Source organism: Phaeoacremonium minimum, assembly GCF_000392275.1.
Source record: "Phaeoacremonium minimum UCRPA7 unplaced genomic scaffold PA7_03_scaffold_121, whole genome shotgun sequence".
Lineage (NCBI taxonomy): Eukaryota > Fungi > Ascomycota > Sordariomycetes > Togniniales > Togniniaceae > Phaeoacremonium > Phaeoacremonium minimum.
The window spans coordinates 66,350-84,268 of NW_006921028.1; the positions used below are offsets into that span (position 1 = coordinate 66,350).

Genomic DNA, 17,919 nt, shown 5'->3' on the forward strand with positions numbered 1-17,919 from the left:
GCTGCCGCACCCCCGCCGCCCGCCGTGAGCGCCCCTCCTCCCCAGGCTCCTCAGCCTCCTGTCGTCCAGCAACAGGTCCCTCCGCCCACGCCAGCTCCTGCAGTCGTTCCCCCCATCGCTGCGCCCGTGCAGTCCGCTCCGACAGACGATGCGAGTAGCACCCCGAACGCACCTCCCGCTAAGAAGAGCCGGACAAATACACCTTGGACACCTGCAGAGGAGCATCGGCTCAAGCAGATGAGAGATGCTGGTTCCAGCTGGGCCGAGATTGCAAAGGTGCGTTTGTTCGCGCCCCTCCGATGGAGAGAGTGCGTCGAGTAGACCATGGTTGACTGACTGAATATGGTCTTGTTTCGCAGACCTTTCCCACAAGAACAGAAGGAAGCGTTAAGAAGCATTGGTACAAGGTATGTCGTCACGCGCCCCACGCCTGATATTGGCATGACTTCGCATAGAGTCTGACGCTTGCTACACAGGATATGCACTACGCCGAGTTCGCCGAAGACGAGGTATGTTCCAGGGACCGCCTGCCTTCGCACCTCAAAGCAGACAAATACGCCGCTCTGAACAATTATGAATCTAACCGTTGCTCATAGAGCCAAGCCTTGATGAACGCCATCAAAGAATACGAGAATAACAAGTGGAAAGTCATTGGTCAGAAAGTTGGCAAACCAGCCAAGGTCCGTGCTATTTACACCTCAACCCTCCGTTCTGGTTGACCCCGTCTTTCTATCGTGGCGCAATGTGGGAACTGACTTTGGGGGACATTAGGCCTGCGAGCAATACGCCAAGGAACATTTTCCAGGTACGCACCTTCAACAAGGCTGCTCCAGTCTCCTGCACTGCTGGCCCGGAGATAGCTGTAGGCTGACTTGAAGTAGATCTGTTTAGCGCTCCCAAGCAGCGATAGACTCTTGTCTCTGGCGGCAGTGCACACATTGTGGCGCTGGTCGATGGACCTGGAAGCTCTTTTAATCCGTCAGTGGGTCTCTTACGAGCATCAGCGTTCACGACTATCCCGACTCCCATGCGCCCACACCCCTCTTGACGATGACTGGAATTTGTTTTCCAGTAACAGTACCCGGTGACACATGTGGTGTCCCGATCATGTCTTCATCTGCTCGCTTATACCACAGATTCCCTGTCTTCAACATGCTCGTCTTTGGCCGCGTCGGTTCGGAAAAAAAAACCCCCAGCGATGTATTTGACCCGTCTAATGCCCTCGACGATATCTAATCGGCGTTCTTTCTTCTTCTTATTTTTTCGTGCCGGCCTCGCGGCAGGCTGTATTTTCCTAGTATGAGGTTATTACTTCCGTCCTCTCACAGGACTGATCGGGAGGATTCTGGTCTTCAGGGAAAGGGGAGGGATTTTTCTAAACTGGATGGTTTTGTTTTTTCTCGTATGGCTTGGTATGAAGCCCTGGACCTTCCCACGGACAGGCTCCACGAAAGCCAGTGCCAATGATGGATTATGGGAGCCCCATGACAGGTTTCCTGGCCTAGTGATGCAGGTCTCTGAGAAAGCAATATATATCTCTGTGCGCTTTTGGTCAGGGCTGACATGATCTTCTCGCGTAAATCTGGGGCGGCTTTCGCATGTGATCGTGTCGGCGTGTCGGATCGCAAACCACATCAGGGTCATGTACTAATCTTTTGAAAACAAGGGTGTGTGCGGCGGGATAGTCACCGTGGCGAGCAACGCCCTGCGATGATTATCGCTTGGACAATGACAAGCTAGATTGGGGATTCAGGGAGAATGATTCTTGCGGTGGACGGGCTGGAACGAAGTATACCCTTGAATATAATGTTATCCTGTGATCTTTCTACCCATGAAACTATGCCTCGAACAGCTATTTTATTTCTCGCCTGCTACAGCTAACCACCAAGCCACCATGGATGAAGCTGGACTTCTGCAGTTGTCAGCTTTTCGTGGATTGCACGAAACACCTAGACGCATCAGTACAGACCATCTGGGTATTGACTCTACCCTACGTATTGCCACTCTTTGCATTTGCTTTTGTTGGCAGAGAAAGGTGGAGATTTGGGGTGAAGTTCAACTCAACTATCTCCATATTTACAAATACATACATGCATGCACGCATGCAATGCAGGCCAAACATGATCTATTTCAACTTGTGCCCTGATCGGTTCATGGGAAACACCACCATGTAGGGACGGTGGTAGTGTACCGAGAGTGGACCGTCTGCCAAGGAATAGGGGACGTTGGGGCCACACAGATGCCGGGATACCTATGCCTACGTCGGGGGACCCCTTGGACCGTCCTTGCGTGCCGATCTGGCGAGGAATCCTTCTCGTGTTTGCCCAAGGATATGTATGCATCTGTAGCTTAGCGCCTCCAACAAAGCATTACCCCCTTTATATATTAATATATAATATAGTACAGAAGAGCTCGTTCAGTATATCTCTACACAATGTACGTACATACGAGAGAGCGCGACTAGCCCATAGTATCTAGTCAATGGAGTGGAAAAGACAAAGATTCCGGCTTGCCAACAACGGCAACCTCGAAGAGGCGGGTTGGGGGAGAAAGGTGCCTTCGAGGTCAAGGTGGCCATAGTAGTGCATCCTGATCCACAGATCCCGCGTTTGTTGAAATGTCTGTCACCCCGAGTCTCCAGCCGACACGCAATGTACGCTAGGTACCTACGGTAGACGCCTTTCTCCATTCGAAAAGACAGAACGATCAATGTGTCACCTTCAAGGAATACCGAAATACATATGTAGAAGTCAGTCTGGCAAGTCCCGAGGTCTACCAGCGCGGGCGCGGGTCCTGTGGAGGTTAGGTCAGCTCGGTCAGGTAGCTGTACCCGATCCCTGGATGTTTGCGCCTTGGCCTTGGATGGGAGGTACCCGGGCCTACCTAGGTAGGTAGATACCTTACTATGTAGGTGGCTACTTAGGTAAGTAGGGAGGTAGGGAGGTAGGCAGGTACCTGGGATGGCAAAGTCCTGCTTGACGTTTTTTGCATGATGTTCGTGCCAGCTTGTTCTTTCCAGCTGCACTTGTCGGAGTAATTTTCTCCAAGGTGCCGCGCCGCGATGCCCGATACCTCATGGAAAGTTTACGTGTGCTCCCCGAAAGTCTCCCGCGGATGCCACCGCCATGCATGACTGCCTGCAGTAAACCTATTGCCTCTAGTTACTCGGGAGGTTTCTAGAGCCTCAAAGTACCTGTTCGTACTGGGTATACCGTGTGTTGTGCTTCGTATTTCTAGAGTATGCGTAGGCACCTTAGGTGGGTACCTAGGTACGGGCGCGGCGCAGCTGGTATTCACTACAAGTAGGTAGGAAGGTAGGTAGGTCATGAACTCCGGGCAGGTTTTTATGCGGAGGTATACTGTGTAGGTACAGCACATTCTTGTCATTTTGTTGCCTGTCTCTCTACCTTACCCCACCAAAACACGAGCTTCTTCTTCTTCTTTTTCTTCTTTTTTCGGCTTCTTCGCTCTCTTAGTCCTCAGAGCCAACGTCTCTGGAGCACCGAGTTTTACTGCAAAGCAGATCGATCTTTAGGCAGGCGGTTGAGCGGCGCTACCTTTTACATAAATTCTTTTAACTCTAAATAAGTAGGTAGGTACGTGATCCACTACCTAGGTAGGTACCTACGCTAGCTATAGCAGGTACGTACTGGACGCCGCTAACTGGGCAGTCCGTAACGTAAGCTTAAATGCCTACAGCCTACCTACTTTTAAGCATAGGCACTAACCTTAAGAAGAATCAACTTGTTCTTCAGTAAACGGCGTGCATTTGCCCAAGGTCTGCTTTGTTATAACATAACATGCTGAGAGTGGAGGTCTTTCGATATGCAATCCCAGAAGTTGGCGACGTGACGTCGCTGGATGGATTGCTTCCCACGAGCATCCATCTCGTAACTATTTGACACTGCCGAGGCCAAGGAAGGGCTGACTCCAAACTCCTCCTAGATCTGCTACGTATTATAGCTACCTACCCACCTACCGCTTATTTAGGCAGTGTACCTAGGTATGGTACCCAAGTGTGGGGAGGTAGGTCTTGTTTGTACAGTACACAGTACACAGTACACAGTACACTCACTATGGAAGGAGCGACGGAGGGACGCTACCAGGCTACCTAGGTACGCAGGGGCCAGCGGCACACCCAGATGTTCCAAGCTTAGAGAACGTCGCGGGTTGGTGGAATAGAAATACAGATTCAATAATCAAGGTCTTCAAACTAAACAGACAGGGCGAGCCGTTGGAGCTACCGCAGTTATCTCAGGCTTGCTGCGGCGGCGGCGGCGGCGGCGGGGAGGGCGAGGTCTTTGTTTTCTCGTAATTCTTGTTTCCCTTCCTGGGCAGCAGGGAATTAATTGATCGATTCCGGGCAGCTACTCGAGCCACTTTCTCTTTTTACGAAGCGCGGCGCATGACAGACGCTTCCCTGCTGGCCCCTGCCCTGCCTTAGCCGGACCAGTCTAAAGGGATACTACACTGGAATAGGACAGGGAAGCTAAACTAGACTGGACTAGACTAGACCCAACTAGAGCAGGCGCCTCCGCCGGTCGTTCCTACTCCTGTTTTCTGCCTCCTCCTCCCCTCCCTTTCTTTCCCTAGGTATTCCCGGCCTATGTATGTTTGATCTGATCTGATTTGATTTTGTTCCTCTTCCCTTCTTTCCACCATCACCGTCGTTCGTTCGCTCGCTCGCTCGTTTGTCTGTCTGTCTGTCTGTCTGTCTGTTTGTTCATTCTGTTGACAAGAGTTTCACGCGTTTTTCAAGACCTGACCGGACGTGATTTGACTTGATCAATCACCCAACATCCATCCCATCCTACTCAACCACCATCCTGTCACCCAGTCTCGTGTCGCCTCAAACGTCATTTCCAGCTGCCGCCCTTCGTTTTCCCTGGACAGACAGAGACACGGACACACACGCACACACACGCACACACTCGCTTGGACCCAGCACACATTCATAAGGTGCCTACATCTACCCACCATTCACTGCATCCTGTCCCGGATCCGATCCGATTCGGTTTGACTGGAACGCCTCGATATTTGGCGTGCCTTGTCGCCCTTCTCCAGTCTTCTATACGTCAATCAATCGAGCCCTCCTTCTTTGGTTCAGCCGTCAGTCGTGTGCTGAGCCCGACAAAAGAGTGTGGGAAAGAGAACCTCAAAACGGTCTCTCCCCACGGATCTCGTAGCCAGCATTCCATTTGGTTCCATTCCAGCGAAGCAAACAGTGCGCCAATCGCCAATCCCGCGCCTCTTCGTCACGCATAAACTCGAACCCCAGACTGTGGACAGTCTCGCCCGGCATTGGAACATCAAACCAGTGATTGTCTCTCATCGGTGACGACTCCTCGTCAGTCAGAGTCCATTCTGCACACTCGTTGATCGACCACTTGGTCACTCCATCAAGTCGTTTGTCTATTTGTCTCTCTTTCTGATTGTCTACCCCCTCCCTCGACCGTTCGGTTATCCGCCACCGAACCGTGCTCTGTATCGATCAGTTGGCGGCAGTGTTATTGACCTCGAGAACGGAACGTCACCACACCCCTACCTGGTCACATTGTGCCCTCCACCCGCTACAATGCGATCCTTTCTCCCCCTCGGCGCCGCTCTTCTAGGCGCGTCCACCGTCCTCGCTGCAGATCAGGCCCAGTGCTCACTCGACAAGAAATGCCCGAAAGAAACGCCATGTTGTTCACGTAAGTGAATGCTGCCTATAGAGGAGAAACCACCCTCACTGTACCCTCACCACCCCATTCCCCGCCCGCCTCAGCCTCTACACGTTCCCCGGGCCCGAAAAACATTGAACTAACTCCGGCGACCTGCAGAATACGGCCAGTGCGGCGTCGGCGCCTACTGCCTGGGCGGCTGCGATCCTCGCATGTCCTTCTCACTCGACAGCTGCGTGCCCGCCCCTGTCTGCCAAGACAAGACGTACAAGATGGACTCGCTCGACAAGGTTGTTGATGTCGGCAAGTACCTCGGTGACGCTAGCAAAGCCGACTGGGTGTCTCAGGGCGAGCCGCTATTATACAATGGAAATGTCCTCTTGACCATGCCCAAGGAGAGTGTCGGAACTGTCTTGGCCACCACGGACTATCTCTGGTACGGCAATGTCAAGGGCCGCATCAAGACCTCCCACGGCGCAGGTGTTGTGACCGCCTTCATCCTACTCTCCGATGTCAAGGACGAGATCGACTACGAATGGGTCGGCACCGAACTCGAGATTGCCCAGACCAACTATTACTTCCAGGGCATTCCAAGCTGTAAGTCCTCCCGCTCTGCGCTCTGACCTAGGGCCTTTGCGTTTCTCTCTCTTCCCGTACACATGACGACATCGTCGGCTTCTCATGCTAACCTCCCCGCCACAACGTCAGATGTCAACTCCGGCAACATCTCCCTCTCCAACACATTTGACAACTTCCACGATTACGAGATCAAGTGGACTCCCGACTCCATCACCTGGTTGGTTGACGGCCAGGTTGGCCGAACCAAGAAGAAGTCGGAGACGTGGAACGAGACCGCACAGCAGTGGGACTTCCCCCAGACCCCTTCGCGTCTTCAAATCTCCATCTGGCCAGGCGGTGCGGCGTCCAATGCCCAGGGAACCATCGACTGGGCTGGCGGCTTGATCGACTGGGACTCCGATGACATCAAGAACCATGGATACTATTACGCGACCTTTGGCGAAATCACAGTGGAGTGCTACAACGCCGATAAAGCGCCGGGTACAAACAAGGGCGTCTCCTACACGTATGATGACGCCAAAGCCACGAACGACACGGTGGTGGACGGAGACAAACCCACCGTTCTCAAGAGCTTTTTGGGAACTGGTCTGGACATGGATGCTGGTGCATCGAGTGCCTCTAGCAGTGCCAGCGGCTCGAGCACCGCGACCGGCTCTTCCGGCCCGGTTGCCTCCATTCCGGGAGGTACTGCGCAGGGGCCAGGCACGAACGGAGAAGCGGCAGGCGGGGGCACCAGCGGCGACGGTTCAAGCAGTGGATCCGGTACGACAACAAGCCCGGATTGCCAGCAGACCGGCTTTACGCAAAACTGCGGCAGTGGCAGCAGCAGCGGAAGCTCTGGTAGCAATAGTGGAGCGGGCCGCATCGCCCCAAGCCAGGACAGAATTTTAGGTGCCAGCGCGTTTGCCGTTGTGGTCGCCTTCATCGGCTTGATGTGGCTCTAGAGCCTTGCGTTCCTGTATCCTGGTCACATGGCTTGCGGAGTTAAAACATGCAACAAACTTAATGGCTTTGCCTTTCTTGTACGTCTTTGAAACATACTGACCTTTATTCAACGGGTTCGCGGAGGCGCGTTCCACATTATCAGGCGTCAAATGCTGGTGGTATGTGGGTTCAAAATCATATTATTATCATCATGCTGGAGGTTGGAAGCATCGCGGAGGTTAATGGCTTTGGTTGCCGTCCGCTCCTTTGGGAACACTCTGGAAAGTATGGAACCTATTAAGGAGTGATAATTGTACATACACACATGTCTATAAGAATTCCCGTCGCATATCGCGCGCACATTTTCTGCCCTTGTCACCTCTGTTGGTAACTGTCCCTTAAAGGCTTACAGTGTGAACGATCGGTTTTCCGTCTGAGACCATTTAGAGAAGGCTAGACACCCGATCCCAGACAACAAGTCGATGAGAATAGAACTAAAGTGTCAAATTCAACGATCTGCTGACAGGATGGGGTTACAGCATTCAGTGACAACCTAGACCGTCTTTGGCACGTCACAAATAGCTGTATTCAACCGGTTTTCATTAGTATCCGGAGCAGATTTCATGTAGAAACGGTGAAAGCAGAATAATCCTAAGCATTGTAATGCCGCCCTAGATTCTGCTTCATGGTGAGCCTGGAAGCAAGCACAGCCTCGGCAGGTCACTGAGCTTTCGATCTCGAAGGTACGCAAACTTCACATCATACCTTATCTATATAGACTGGCCAACGAGCGACTCATGGCATTTCCTTCATCTCCACTATCACAGACTCCTTTCAAATGCCGGCACAACATGTCCTGTCGCGACTACAAAACCGACGCGCCATGCTTGGGATTGGAGAAGGACCTAGCAGCCAGCGGCTTTTTGCTCTCCCGATTTCCCTGCATCATTACTTTCTTCTGCTGCCTGGCCTTCGAGCACTATCGCTGGCTTGGGATGAACATCGAAACTATCATCAAATAGCTTGCCGAGTTCCTCCAGGCTATATCCTTTTGTCTCCGGGAATGTGAAGTAGATGAGAAGTGTTCCTAGTACCAGCATACCTAGATAAAAAATGAAGTAGTAATAGCCGATCCGATCCAATGCAATTGGGTTGACGTATTGATTAACCGTGAGTGCAGCCTGACTTACTAACACCTGAAGAGCAAGACCCCTATTGCGAATGCTATAAGGCAGGATCTCCGGTGTGTAGCAATACAGAAGCGGATTGCAGGCAATATTGAAGGCAGCGTTATACAAAAAGAGGAACACAATGGTCGTATAACCCGCGCCCTGGGAGTTATGTTTCTCATACATCGCGCTAGATATGGTCAGAGGGATATTGGCAAAAATCATGCCAACGAAGGAAGCGAGCCACAGGGGTCGCCGGCCAACACGATCGGCTAGAAGGGCTCCGGCCACGCTACAGATAAGGTTCCAGATAGACATGCCTCCGTTAATCCCCGTCTGCTGGTTGGTGTTCGTGATGCCGATGCTGTTAAGAATGGGCGAGAAGTAGTAGGAGATAACGCCTTGCCCGTTCCAGAGTGTTAGAACAGCAACCGAGATTACGATTCCGAATCGCCTGCGGTTAGGCCTATTGCTCAGGATCTGGCTCCATGACGCGATGTGAGTTTCCCTTTCCAGTGCCAGTGCTCGAGCAATCTCGTCGAGCTCAATGGCAACTAGCTCGTCGTTCTCGTCTCCGTTGGCGTGGTGTGTCACAAGGATACGCTTGGCTTCTTCATATCGACCTTTCGAGTACAGCCAACGAGGTGACTCCGGCATGAAGGTGACAGCAATCATGACCAGAAGGGGGAATATCGCTTGGCAAATCGAAGGGATTCTCCAGCTCCACTGCGTTGACAAGTGGCCCGTCCCAAATGTCTCCCACGCAGCGATTATGCTACCCAGGTACCAAAGGACGTTAAACTGTGTTCGTGGTGTGAGTAGTCTTACTCTAAATGTCCATGAAAATCGGGGACGACAAACCATTGATGCCATCTTTCCTCGGATTCGGGGGTGGCCAAGCTCGTTCAGAAGGCTAGGTCCAGCTGTAGTTGTGAAGCTGATTCCAACCCCCAGAACAAGACGGCCAGCTATGAATACATTTCTATTGGGCGCGGCGGCTTGGAGTACAGACCCGATGACACATAAGGACGACCCTATCTGCATCGCGCAACGACGACCGAACCGGTCGGCAGGGACTGCTGCAAATATAGCACCCGCGAAACCCCCAACGAAGGTTACTGCAGTAATAAGTCCTAACATCTCAGGTGACGGGTTTCCCATTGCTAAAATTTCCATCCGTCAGCGGTAGTCGCTTTCTCAGAGCCCAAGGAACAGACCATTCCGCCAGTGTTCCATGGCTTGGAAACTTCCCACTATGACTTCATCATACCCCACGATCATCTGCGAGACAAGAATCCAGGTCTGCCAGAAAACGAGTGTTCTGAGGCCAGCATCTCGCCACCAGGGTACCACCACGGTAGCCCCCTGGAGCGCGGATGGCCTGTCTATTGTGGTGACAGGCATAGCTGTTGAACTAGGTTGGAGTGCAGCGAATTGCTGAAACGTATCTTAGCAGGAAACAAGCCGTTGTCTATCCTGAGCTTTATAGACAGTATAGCTGAAAAACACGGAGGTGGCTATCAAAAAGCGCCGTGCTGTTTAAACTGGCAACATAGTCAGTATGTAACACGACTCGTCCGTGACTCGTCCGTGTGGTCTTCACATGGAGTGGGGCATGCAAGATATTCAAGAACTAGCAAATTTGTTGTCTAATTGGACTGAAGACTAGCCCGCAACTCGGCCGGAGGTGCATTTGACGCAGTTATCTGAGCCAGGATTAGGCCATGCCCCTGACTCGCCCGAACATGAGTTGTTATGAGATTCGAATGGTCAATGTACTCTGACAGCCCCCTCAGATGTGCTATATATCTTTTCATCCATTATACAATATCCTGTTTCAGTGAGCTCAGTATCATGCACGAAACGCCTCGGTATTCTGGACAATCACGTCGATTCTTATTTGGTATCTCTCTTGTCAAGAATGGGTAGTTACGAGAAGGAACCTCTGGTCGATATTTCGGAGGTGTACGGTGACTGGCGTGATCAGCTTATACAAGATGGCTTTGTCGTCTTGAAAAACGTCATCTCTCCGCAACGTGCCCAATACTATCTCGATAGCCTCTTCGATTGGCTCGAAACCTTTCCCTATGGCTTCCAAAAACACGACAAATCCACATGGGGTCCCGCAAATCTTCCAGCACACATGAAGTCGGTTCTGCTCACCGCGGCTGCTGCCATGAACGTTCGTATTAACTTGATTGTGAATCCAGGGGTGGCATGTACCACGGCTATGCAGTGTCTCACGAAAAGTTCTTTTGGGAGGCTCGAACGTGAGTCTACCTGGCCCCTGACCATATTCAATACCCCTCATCTCCAGCTCTCTCGAGCTGACAAGTCTTATCGTCTCACAGGGAGCCGGGAGTAATTGACGCATTCGCCAAAGTGTGGGGCACAGAAAAGCTGCTGACATCTTTCGACGGTGTAAATGTGACGCTCCCAGCACCTGATCGTGCTCCCATCGGGGCTTGGCCACATGTTGATCAGAGCCCTTTACGAAAGGGCTTACAGTGTGTCCAGGGTATATTGAATCTCACTCCGAATGGGCTGCATGACGGAGGTCTTATAGTCCTGAAGGGCTCCAGCGCGCTGAATGAGCAGTTCTTCAAGAGTCACAGTAACAACAGGGAGACCTGGGGGCCTGCCGACTGGTTTGGGTTCACGGATGAGGAGGTTGCGTGGTTCATGTCCAATGGCTGCGAGGTCACCAAAGTGTGCGCTGAACCTGGTGATCTGATACTTTGGGATTCGCGGACAGTACACTACAACGCACTACCAGAGAGCAACACCATTCGCTCTGTCTTGTGTATGTTGCTGCAATTCTCCGCTATGCTGGATGAAACTCGCTCACATAGCCAGATATCTGCTACACCCCTGCAGCTTATGCCTCTGTCGAGGATCTTGAAATTAAAAAGAGCCTTTTTCACAAAAGAATAGGAACTGTAAGTTGTGGTCATTTGATGATCCTCTCGGATGATCGCTGACAAGTGTAAGACTCATTGGCCACATGCAAATATATTCGCCAACACTCCCGAGAAGAAGCGGTTAGGTGAGATAGAAGTGTACAAGAGAACAAGGCCGGTCCAGGAGCCACAAGAGACTGCGCAGGTTCTTAAGCTTGCTGGCGTGCTTCCATATTGATGGATGGTTATCAGTATAGCTTGTTTGGATTACCCCGTAAAGGTTAATTAGGAAATATAGTTCATACAAGGTTTTCCCATGTAGACGTGACGGCCCATACCTGCTATTGATATCCTAGAGCCGATCGTGTGAATTTGTAGGTAATCATTCCCTACTGGGCTAATGACTGAATGGAAATGACGGCAAAGGCTGCCGGCACGGAAGCCGTTCGTCACAGTTGTTTGTGAGTTTCCATCCTAGCCAATACTTCGCAGAAGCGGGGCCAGCGCGAGTCAAGGCCACCGGCGGCATCCGTACATGGACCAAATAATGCACTTTACCCGAGTTCTGCTCATTCAACATCCAGCGTGGTAGAAAGGTTGGCATCAAACGAGAGTTTCACCTCACGCTCTCTCAATGCTTTCTAGACTACTGACTCGCGGACTTACAGGTGGCTAATTTCTCCTCGGTTCAAGATGGTCCGGGCAACCCAGAGAGCTCCAAGGTCCTGTGTACCGTGCACGAAACGAAAGATTAAATGCGACAAGAGCGTGCCATGCCAGCCTTGTATCGATCGCTCATCAGCTCGGGAATGCAAACGCGAGACGGTTTTAGTGCGCGGACAGTTGAGAACGGGCGAGTTTGGCGAGCTTACTGCTAAGTTCGAAGACGTCGTGCAGGAAAATGCTCGCTTACGGGCATTGCTATCTGGTCAGCACCCAAGAGAAACGGAGGACGCTGTCATTACATATGAGGGAAGCGATACTGTCGACAGTCGCCCCGAGCTTGCGGAGCGGTACCTTTTCGATCAGATCAATTGCTCGTCGAGGGCAAGGTCTGTCCGATCAATGGAAGATATCGCGATGCCATCGCAAGGCTTTAGTAATTTGATTGTAGACCATGCATTCAAGTGGTCATTCTGGATCCATTATGCTCTTTTTGTGCCGGAGTTTGATAGGCAGCACACGGACTTCTGGGAACGCTTCTCGGTGAGCAAGTCCATGGGCGATACCAACACGTTCTGGCTCGCTACGTACTTCAGTGTCCTCTCAGCAAATCTCCTGTTCATGGATGAGGATGAGATGATTGGCTTGCAGCCCCAAAACATGGACTTCATGGATCTCCTTCGAAACTGGTATGAGTCAGCACTCTATTTTCTAGACCGAGGAGATTTTATGCAAACCCTCGACATTGACACCGTGCGAGCGGTCGCCATCCTTGGAATAGTCTTCAACAATGTTGGCGATGTTCATAGAAACATGACGCTATGGTCGGTTGCCATTCGTCAAGCGCAACAACTCAAGCTGGGAATAGACTCAGCACATCCTCATGAGACATATATTGAACAGCAGAAACGAAGGAGGCTTTGGTGGACTCTGATTGTCTGTGACTGGCTACCAATCCCTTACAGATGCCCATGTATAAACGACACGGACTTTGATTGTCGCTTACCGGACGAAATCGATGATCATGAACTGTCAACGACCGCAGCGCCTTCACGGCTGCCCAAGTCAAAGCCACGCCCTATCAGATATCACATTATCATGGCCAAGGTCGCAAAAATATATTACCAACTTCGCTACAAGCTCCGCCTTCGCAAATGGAGAACTAGCGATCTTGCGGAGTTTGTTTTCTCAGCAGACGAACAGCTCGCAAATCTCATCAGCGAGCTCCCAGTCTATCTCCAATTCGATGTTTCTTCTTTTGCCTCGGAGCACCAGGAGATGAGGAATTCTTTCATTCCCTGGCAGAAGGAAAGCTTATCGCTGGTATTCCTTTACTATCGAATGGCTATCAGTCGGATATTGCAAGAGCAATGGCTTGATGGGTCGATTACCGGAACACGCACACGGGCAATCTGCATGTCCTCCGCTCGCAGCTTGATCAATTGTACCTTACACATGAAAGACTTTTCCAAGCTGCGTCCATGGTATGGTCACCCAACCTGGCATTCTTTCTTGGCTGAATGCGATGCTAACTCGCTCAGGGCTCTGGCTATGAATGTCTTCTCGGCTTGCGCGACGTTAGCGCTCGAATCATCAGGGACCGGCGAAGATTTTTCAATAGAGATCCAGCAGGGATTGGACTTTCTACGGCGCATCGGATCATACAACATCATAGCGGAACATGGTATTAGAGTACTTGAAGACCTTCTCCAAGGAACTCACGATCTACGGTGGAACATGTTCTGAGGTCACCCTATGCGTGGTCACAGAATTCGCATGATTGTATAATAAGCTCTGTCAGGCAATGGTTCTCTACCTACCGAGATGTCTGATTTTCATGGAAGTCCACATAATCTTAAGGCTTAGTCATGAATAATTGTAACGCCGTGTCGATTTCGGTCTCTCGATGAAATTCAGCTTATGGGCATTTGCATGTAAGGTGTCTGGCATTACAGCTAGTTATCTGGCAACGTGAAACAAGAAGGCCGTAGATCATATCTGTCATCACTTGGTATGATCATGCAGGAAGCAGGCCGACCCTATGACTCGGGTTACGATCCCACTTGATCTGGTCGATGTCGGAATCCCCATATACTCGTCGCGGTTGCTTTACCCCGTCTTTTGCTTGCTTGACGTAAATCCTATTAATTGTTTAAATATGCCCTAGAGCGTGTAGCTGAGCTGCGTAGGAGATATGTGGTAAAGGGGAACCTATATCGACCATCGTCAAGTCTCCTGTACAACCGTAAATGCACGAAGACAGTAGACTTTTCCCATGTCATCCCATACTAAACGAAGACGATAAGGAAATCACGACCCATTTTTCAATACTGCAATAAGCAAACATGCTGAATGCTTGAGTCGGTTCATAACTGAACCCCGGCGCAATCTCGTGTAGGTTAACCCAGGAGATGGCTAAGAAGAAAAAGGCTCGACAAAGGAGTTTGAGGTGGCGTGCAAAGTAATGTAAGTTACGTCTAGAACTTATTCTACTCACCATAAGCAATTTAGGCATTCAAGACGAAGATATGTTTCGACAAAGGATGTTTAGGCCTTGAATATATACTATAGCGCCTCATTGTTCATCGGAGCAATCGCCAAATTCGGATGTTACAGAAGGGAGATGCACCGGCGCGGTATCAAGTTCCTACCTAGTGGCGACTAAGGCTTTGCCTGGACTCCTTATGGCATGTACGCACGGATTTTTGGCTCACTTCGCCAACCTAATTTGCTACGACTTGAGGAGAGACTGGTAAAAATGCAGCCTGGCTACTACGCCGATGTCATACTTATCGACGGCAACCTTTTAGAACACATTGAGATCTCCCAAGACCATTAAAGCTGCACGCTATTGTCATGAATGGCCATGTGCACAATCATACTACTAGTGAAAATGGTGAGCTTCATATGATTGGCATTCCTGACATACAGGCCGTCCACATTAATATCACGATCTCGACAGAAAGGCAACAAGTGCAGAAGTCTAATAAGGTTGCCATCGAGAGAGCGTGGCAGTTGACCCTAGGAGAGATCCAATAGCGTTCATGGTTCGTAATTAGGCGCACCAGGTCACGTTGCTTTATCCCCTTTTCGCTCCATTATCATCCAATGAAAAATAATAACAAAGAGCACCTTTTTATAAGTTCGGCTCGAACCTTCTCGAATTTCATATTCTTGAGTCTACTCGACTGATGGCCTGCTCTTGTGTGATGGAATGTTTGACCTTCACCCGACGAATTTGATACCCGTTCTCTCCTAGACACAGTTCAGCCGTTTAGTCTTACTAAAAAGCGCCCATCGTCTTCATTGTACCACTTCGTCACGTACATACTATTGCCCTGTATATGTCCAAGGTAAGGTTTCTTTTGGACTGAACAGTGCGTCGTGGTATCTTCCAGAGTTCGATGATGACACGCTTGATAAGAATGGTCATTTTCTGGGCTGCCGGAGGGATGCCGTGTTGTTATCTCTGATGCTAGCATGGCTCTGCATATTGTGGGGGGCCCAGGTCCAAGTTTGAGGGCCATACTGTGGCATACCATCTGTCACTGCTTTAAATCTGTAGCTCAAGTCCTTCTCACGACATCCGCTTGAAGCCACATTCCTTGAAGCGTCAGAGACACTGAAAACAAAGGCGGTAATATCCTGACCACGTTACCATGTCTTTGCTTACTGTTCATCACAACACGAAGCTCAATACCAGCTCTAGTACTCATTTAGAAGGAGAATCGGTTCCAGTTCCAGTCTTGCCTGGTCAAGTTGACGAGCGAGCTTTGCCACAAGCCGCGAGGGGGGTTCAAACCACTCTGGCAAACTCTTCTCTGTTGACATCGTTCTCCTTCGCGAAGTGTTGCAATGGAAACATGCCTTCTTAATTCGAGCTAGCCGTCGACTGAGTATATTCTAGATATTTCTCGCTGGCATAGGTGCTCGAGGTATCGTCCCTCCAAACTTGGTTGTTACGAATCTAGTGTTCTCCAGCAGTGCCTACCGAACCATCTCAAGCAACACATAGCCTAACAGAGGAAAGACCATGAGCTATTGACCTATACAGGGGAAAGTAGCAATCCTTATTGACGTTACTATTCAGCTTGTGGCCACCTTGTTCTCACCGTATGCCGCCTCCAGCTTCTCCTTCGTTGTGATTTGGGCTACAGGATCTTGAATTTTTGCGAGATACGCTGTTTCGTCCAACAAACCTTTGAGTCCAGAGTTTAACCAAGCTTTAGCCATATAGCTTCTGGCGGCAATCGTGTATACTACAATCACATGGGGCTTCTCCTAGCTCCTAGGAGTGGATCTATCAATTCTAAATGAAGAGTTTCTCATATTGGCCTGTGGCTATTTGCTGAAGAAATCTACTCTGCCGAAAACTGGAATGCTTGGAGATTCGTGATGGCGCTCCTCACCAGCAAGTTAGGTCGTCTCTTGTATTCATCTGATTGACACACCTTGTGCAGGTTGGGTAGGCACATCTGACCTTGGGAAAGCGACGGCGCCCGAAGCGTGACACAACACGAAATCTTTTCTCTCGATAAAAATCCCCGTCTAGGTAGCCTCAGGCGCTCGGCAATACCAACATATAAGAAGTCTCAGCCATAATACACGGCGTTGACTCCATTCCGTGACACGCTTACTTGCCTACATGTTGTCAACCATTTATACAAAGAATGTCCTGCCAAGGCTCCATCAACATTTCTCTCGGGCTGAATTGGGACTTTCCAGACCATCGATTATGCGGTAGAGTCTATTGCTGGCTATGAATGAAACGAAAAAAATAAGTAGGGTTTGGCGAGCCAAGAATACCTACCATACAGAGACTTCCTCCACTCTAGGAATTCAACCTCACAACGTCTATCTGACTGCAATGCGTGCGTCTGGCAGTGACTGTTTACTTGTAAATTCTAATTGAGAACCAACCAACTGATGACCCGCTCTTTGTCAGATCGACAAGCTGCAATCTGCTCTGCAACCCCACGATCAAGCAAAGCCAGATCGAAACTTGCCACTGGGCCGCAGCGGCATGCCGGCCTTCTCGTAAGTCATGTCAATCATCTTCATCTGCGCAATGCTGTCCTCCGCATCGACCCAGAGCCCCGAGCCATCTCGCTTGCGAATGCGGTTAACAAACTGTTCTAGCTGATGCCTGTACGAGAGCCAATAACTCTCGCTTGGTTGGTCAACCCCTGCATCCTCAAATGTATATACCTTCTTGGACTCCTTAGTTGTCCAGCTTTTGATAACCTTGCCGTCTGCTATTTGTCGCACGGCATATGTATCCTCGATGTCAATACGATGCCATATGTTGGAGACAACAAAATTTCTATACTTGAGCCTACGCACCCGAGTTTGTTCCTGACCCGTGGGGAGCGTCTCGTTTGGAACAACCACTTCGCGGTGTGTCACTTCCAGGCGTGGTATTGTGGTATTGAACAAGGAGCTTTGAAGATCCCCTTCAATCTCACCAATGCCGCCGCTGGGAAATTGATACTTGGCCTTGAAACCGGAATCACACAACTCATCATATGGAGGTGGAATTTTCGTCATTGAACTCTCGAGGCATGCAGCCGGCTCGGCCCCGAATATACTCCGCAAAGCTGATATAGGATAAGTGCCTAGATCCACTACAGCATTGCGGTCAGTCTCTGTTTCGCATTATTGCAACCTAGCGTGGTTGATATTGAGCTGTATTGTATGCCCACTGACAGAAAACCCCGGTCGGATAAGTCGCCTGGGCAGGGGAGACAGAGGTACTAGAGAGGGCAGGCTTACTCAAGGCACCGCCCGCAAGATCATACTTGAAGCGGATATCATCTTTCTTGAATATCATCGCTGGGACTTTGAATACAGACTTTGCATACACCACGTTCGGTGGGTCGCACAAGGACATGAAGTACTGCCACGCAGGCTGGAAGCGGTAGTGAAACGCCTCAAGGAGCACAGGCCCATTGGGTTGTGCGAGCACAGGCGAGTGAAAAAGAATGGCCGCATCTTCGGCATTCGATACGGAAGGCTTCTCGA

At 50.4% G+C, this 17,919-nt stretch overlaps 3 protein-coding genes across 3 annotated transcripts; 2 read left to right on the plus strand and 1 right to left on the minus strand.

Moving 5' to 3' along the window:
• Positions 1-237: 237 nt before the first annotated feature.
• Positions 238-719, plus strand: UCRPA7_1616 (putative myb dna-binding domain-containing protein; the record flags this gene model as incomplete). The annotated part of the gene is made up of 4 exons (XM_007914192.1): positions 238-276; positions 360-407; positions 477-509; positions 597-719. 4 exons carry the CDS (start codon positions 238-240, stop codon positions 717-719), a joined length of 243 nt encoding a protein of 80 aa, XP_007912383.1.
• Positions 720-5,575: 4,856 nt separating this feature from the next.
• Positions 5,576-7,186, plus strand: UCRPA7_1617 (putative cell wall glucanase protein; the record flags this gene model as incomplete). Its single annotated transcript, XM_007914181.1, has 3 exons — positions 5,576-5,693; positions 5,823-6,260; positions 6,372-7,186. 3 exons carry the CDS (start codon positions 5,576-5,578, stop codon positions 7,184-7,186), a joined length of 1,371 nt encoding a protein of 456 aa, XP_007912372.1.
• An 885-nt stretch (positions 7,187-8,071) lies between these two features.
• On the minus strand, positions 8,072-9,208 carry UCRPA7_1618 (putative hexose transporter protein; the record flags this gene model as incomplete). Its single annotated transcript, XM_007914182.1, has 2 exons — positions 8,072-9,136; positions 9,197-9,208. 2 exons carry the CDS (start codon positions 9,206-9,208, stop codon positions 8,072-8,074), a joined length of 1,077 nt encoding a protein of 358 aa, XP_007912373.1.
• Between the last annotated feature and the right edge of the window lie 8,711 nt (positions 9,209-17,919).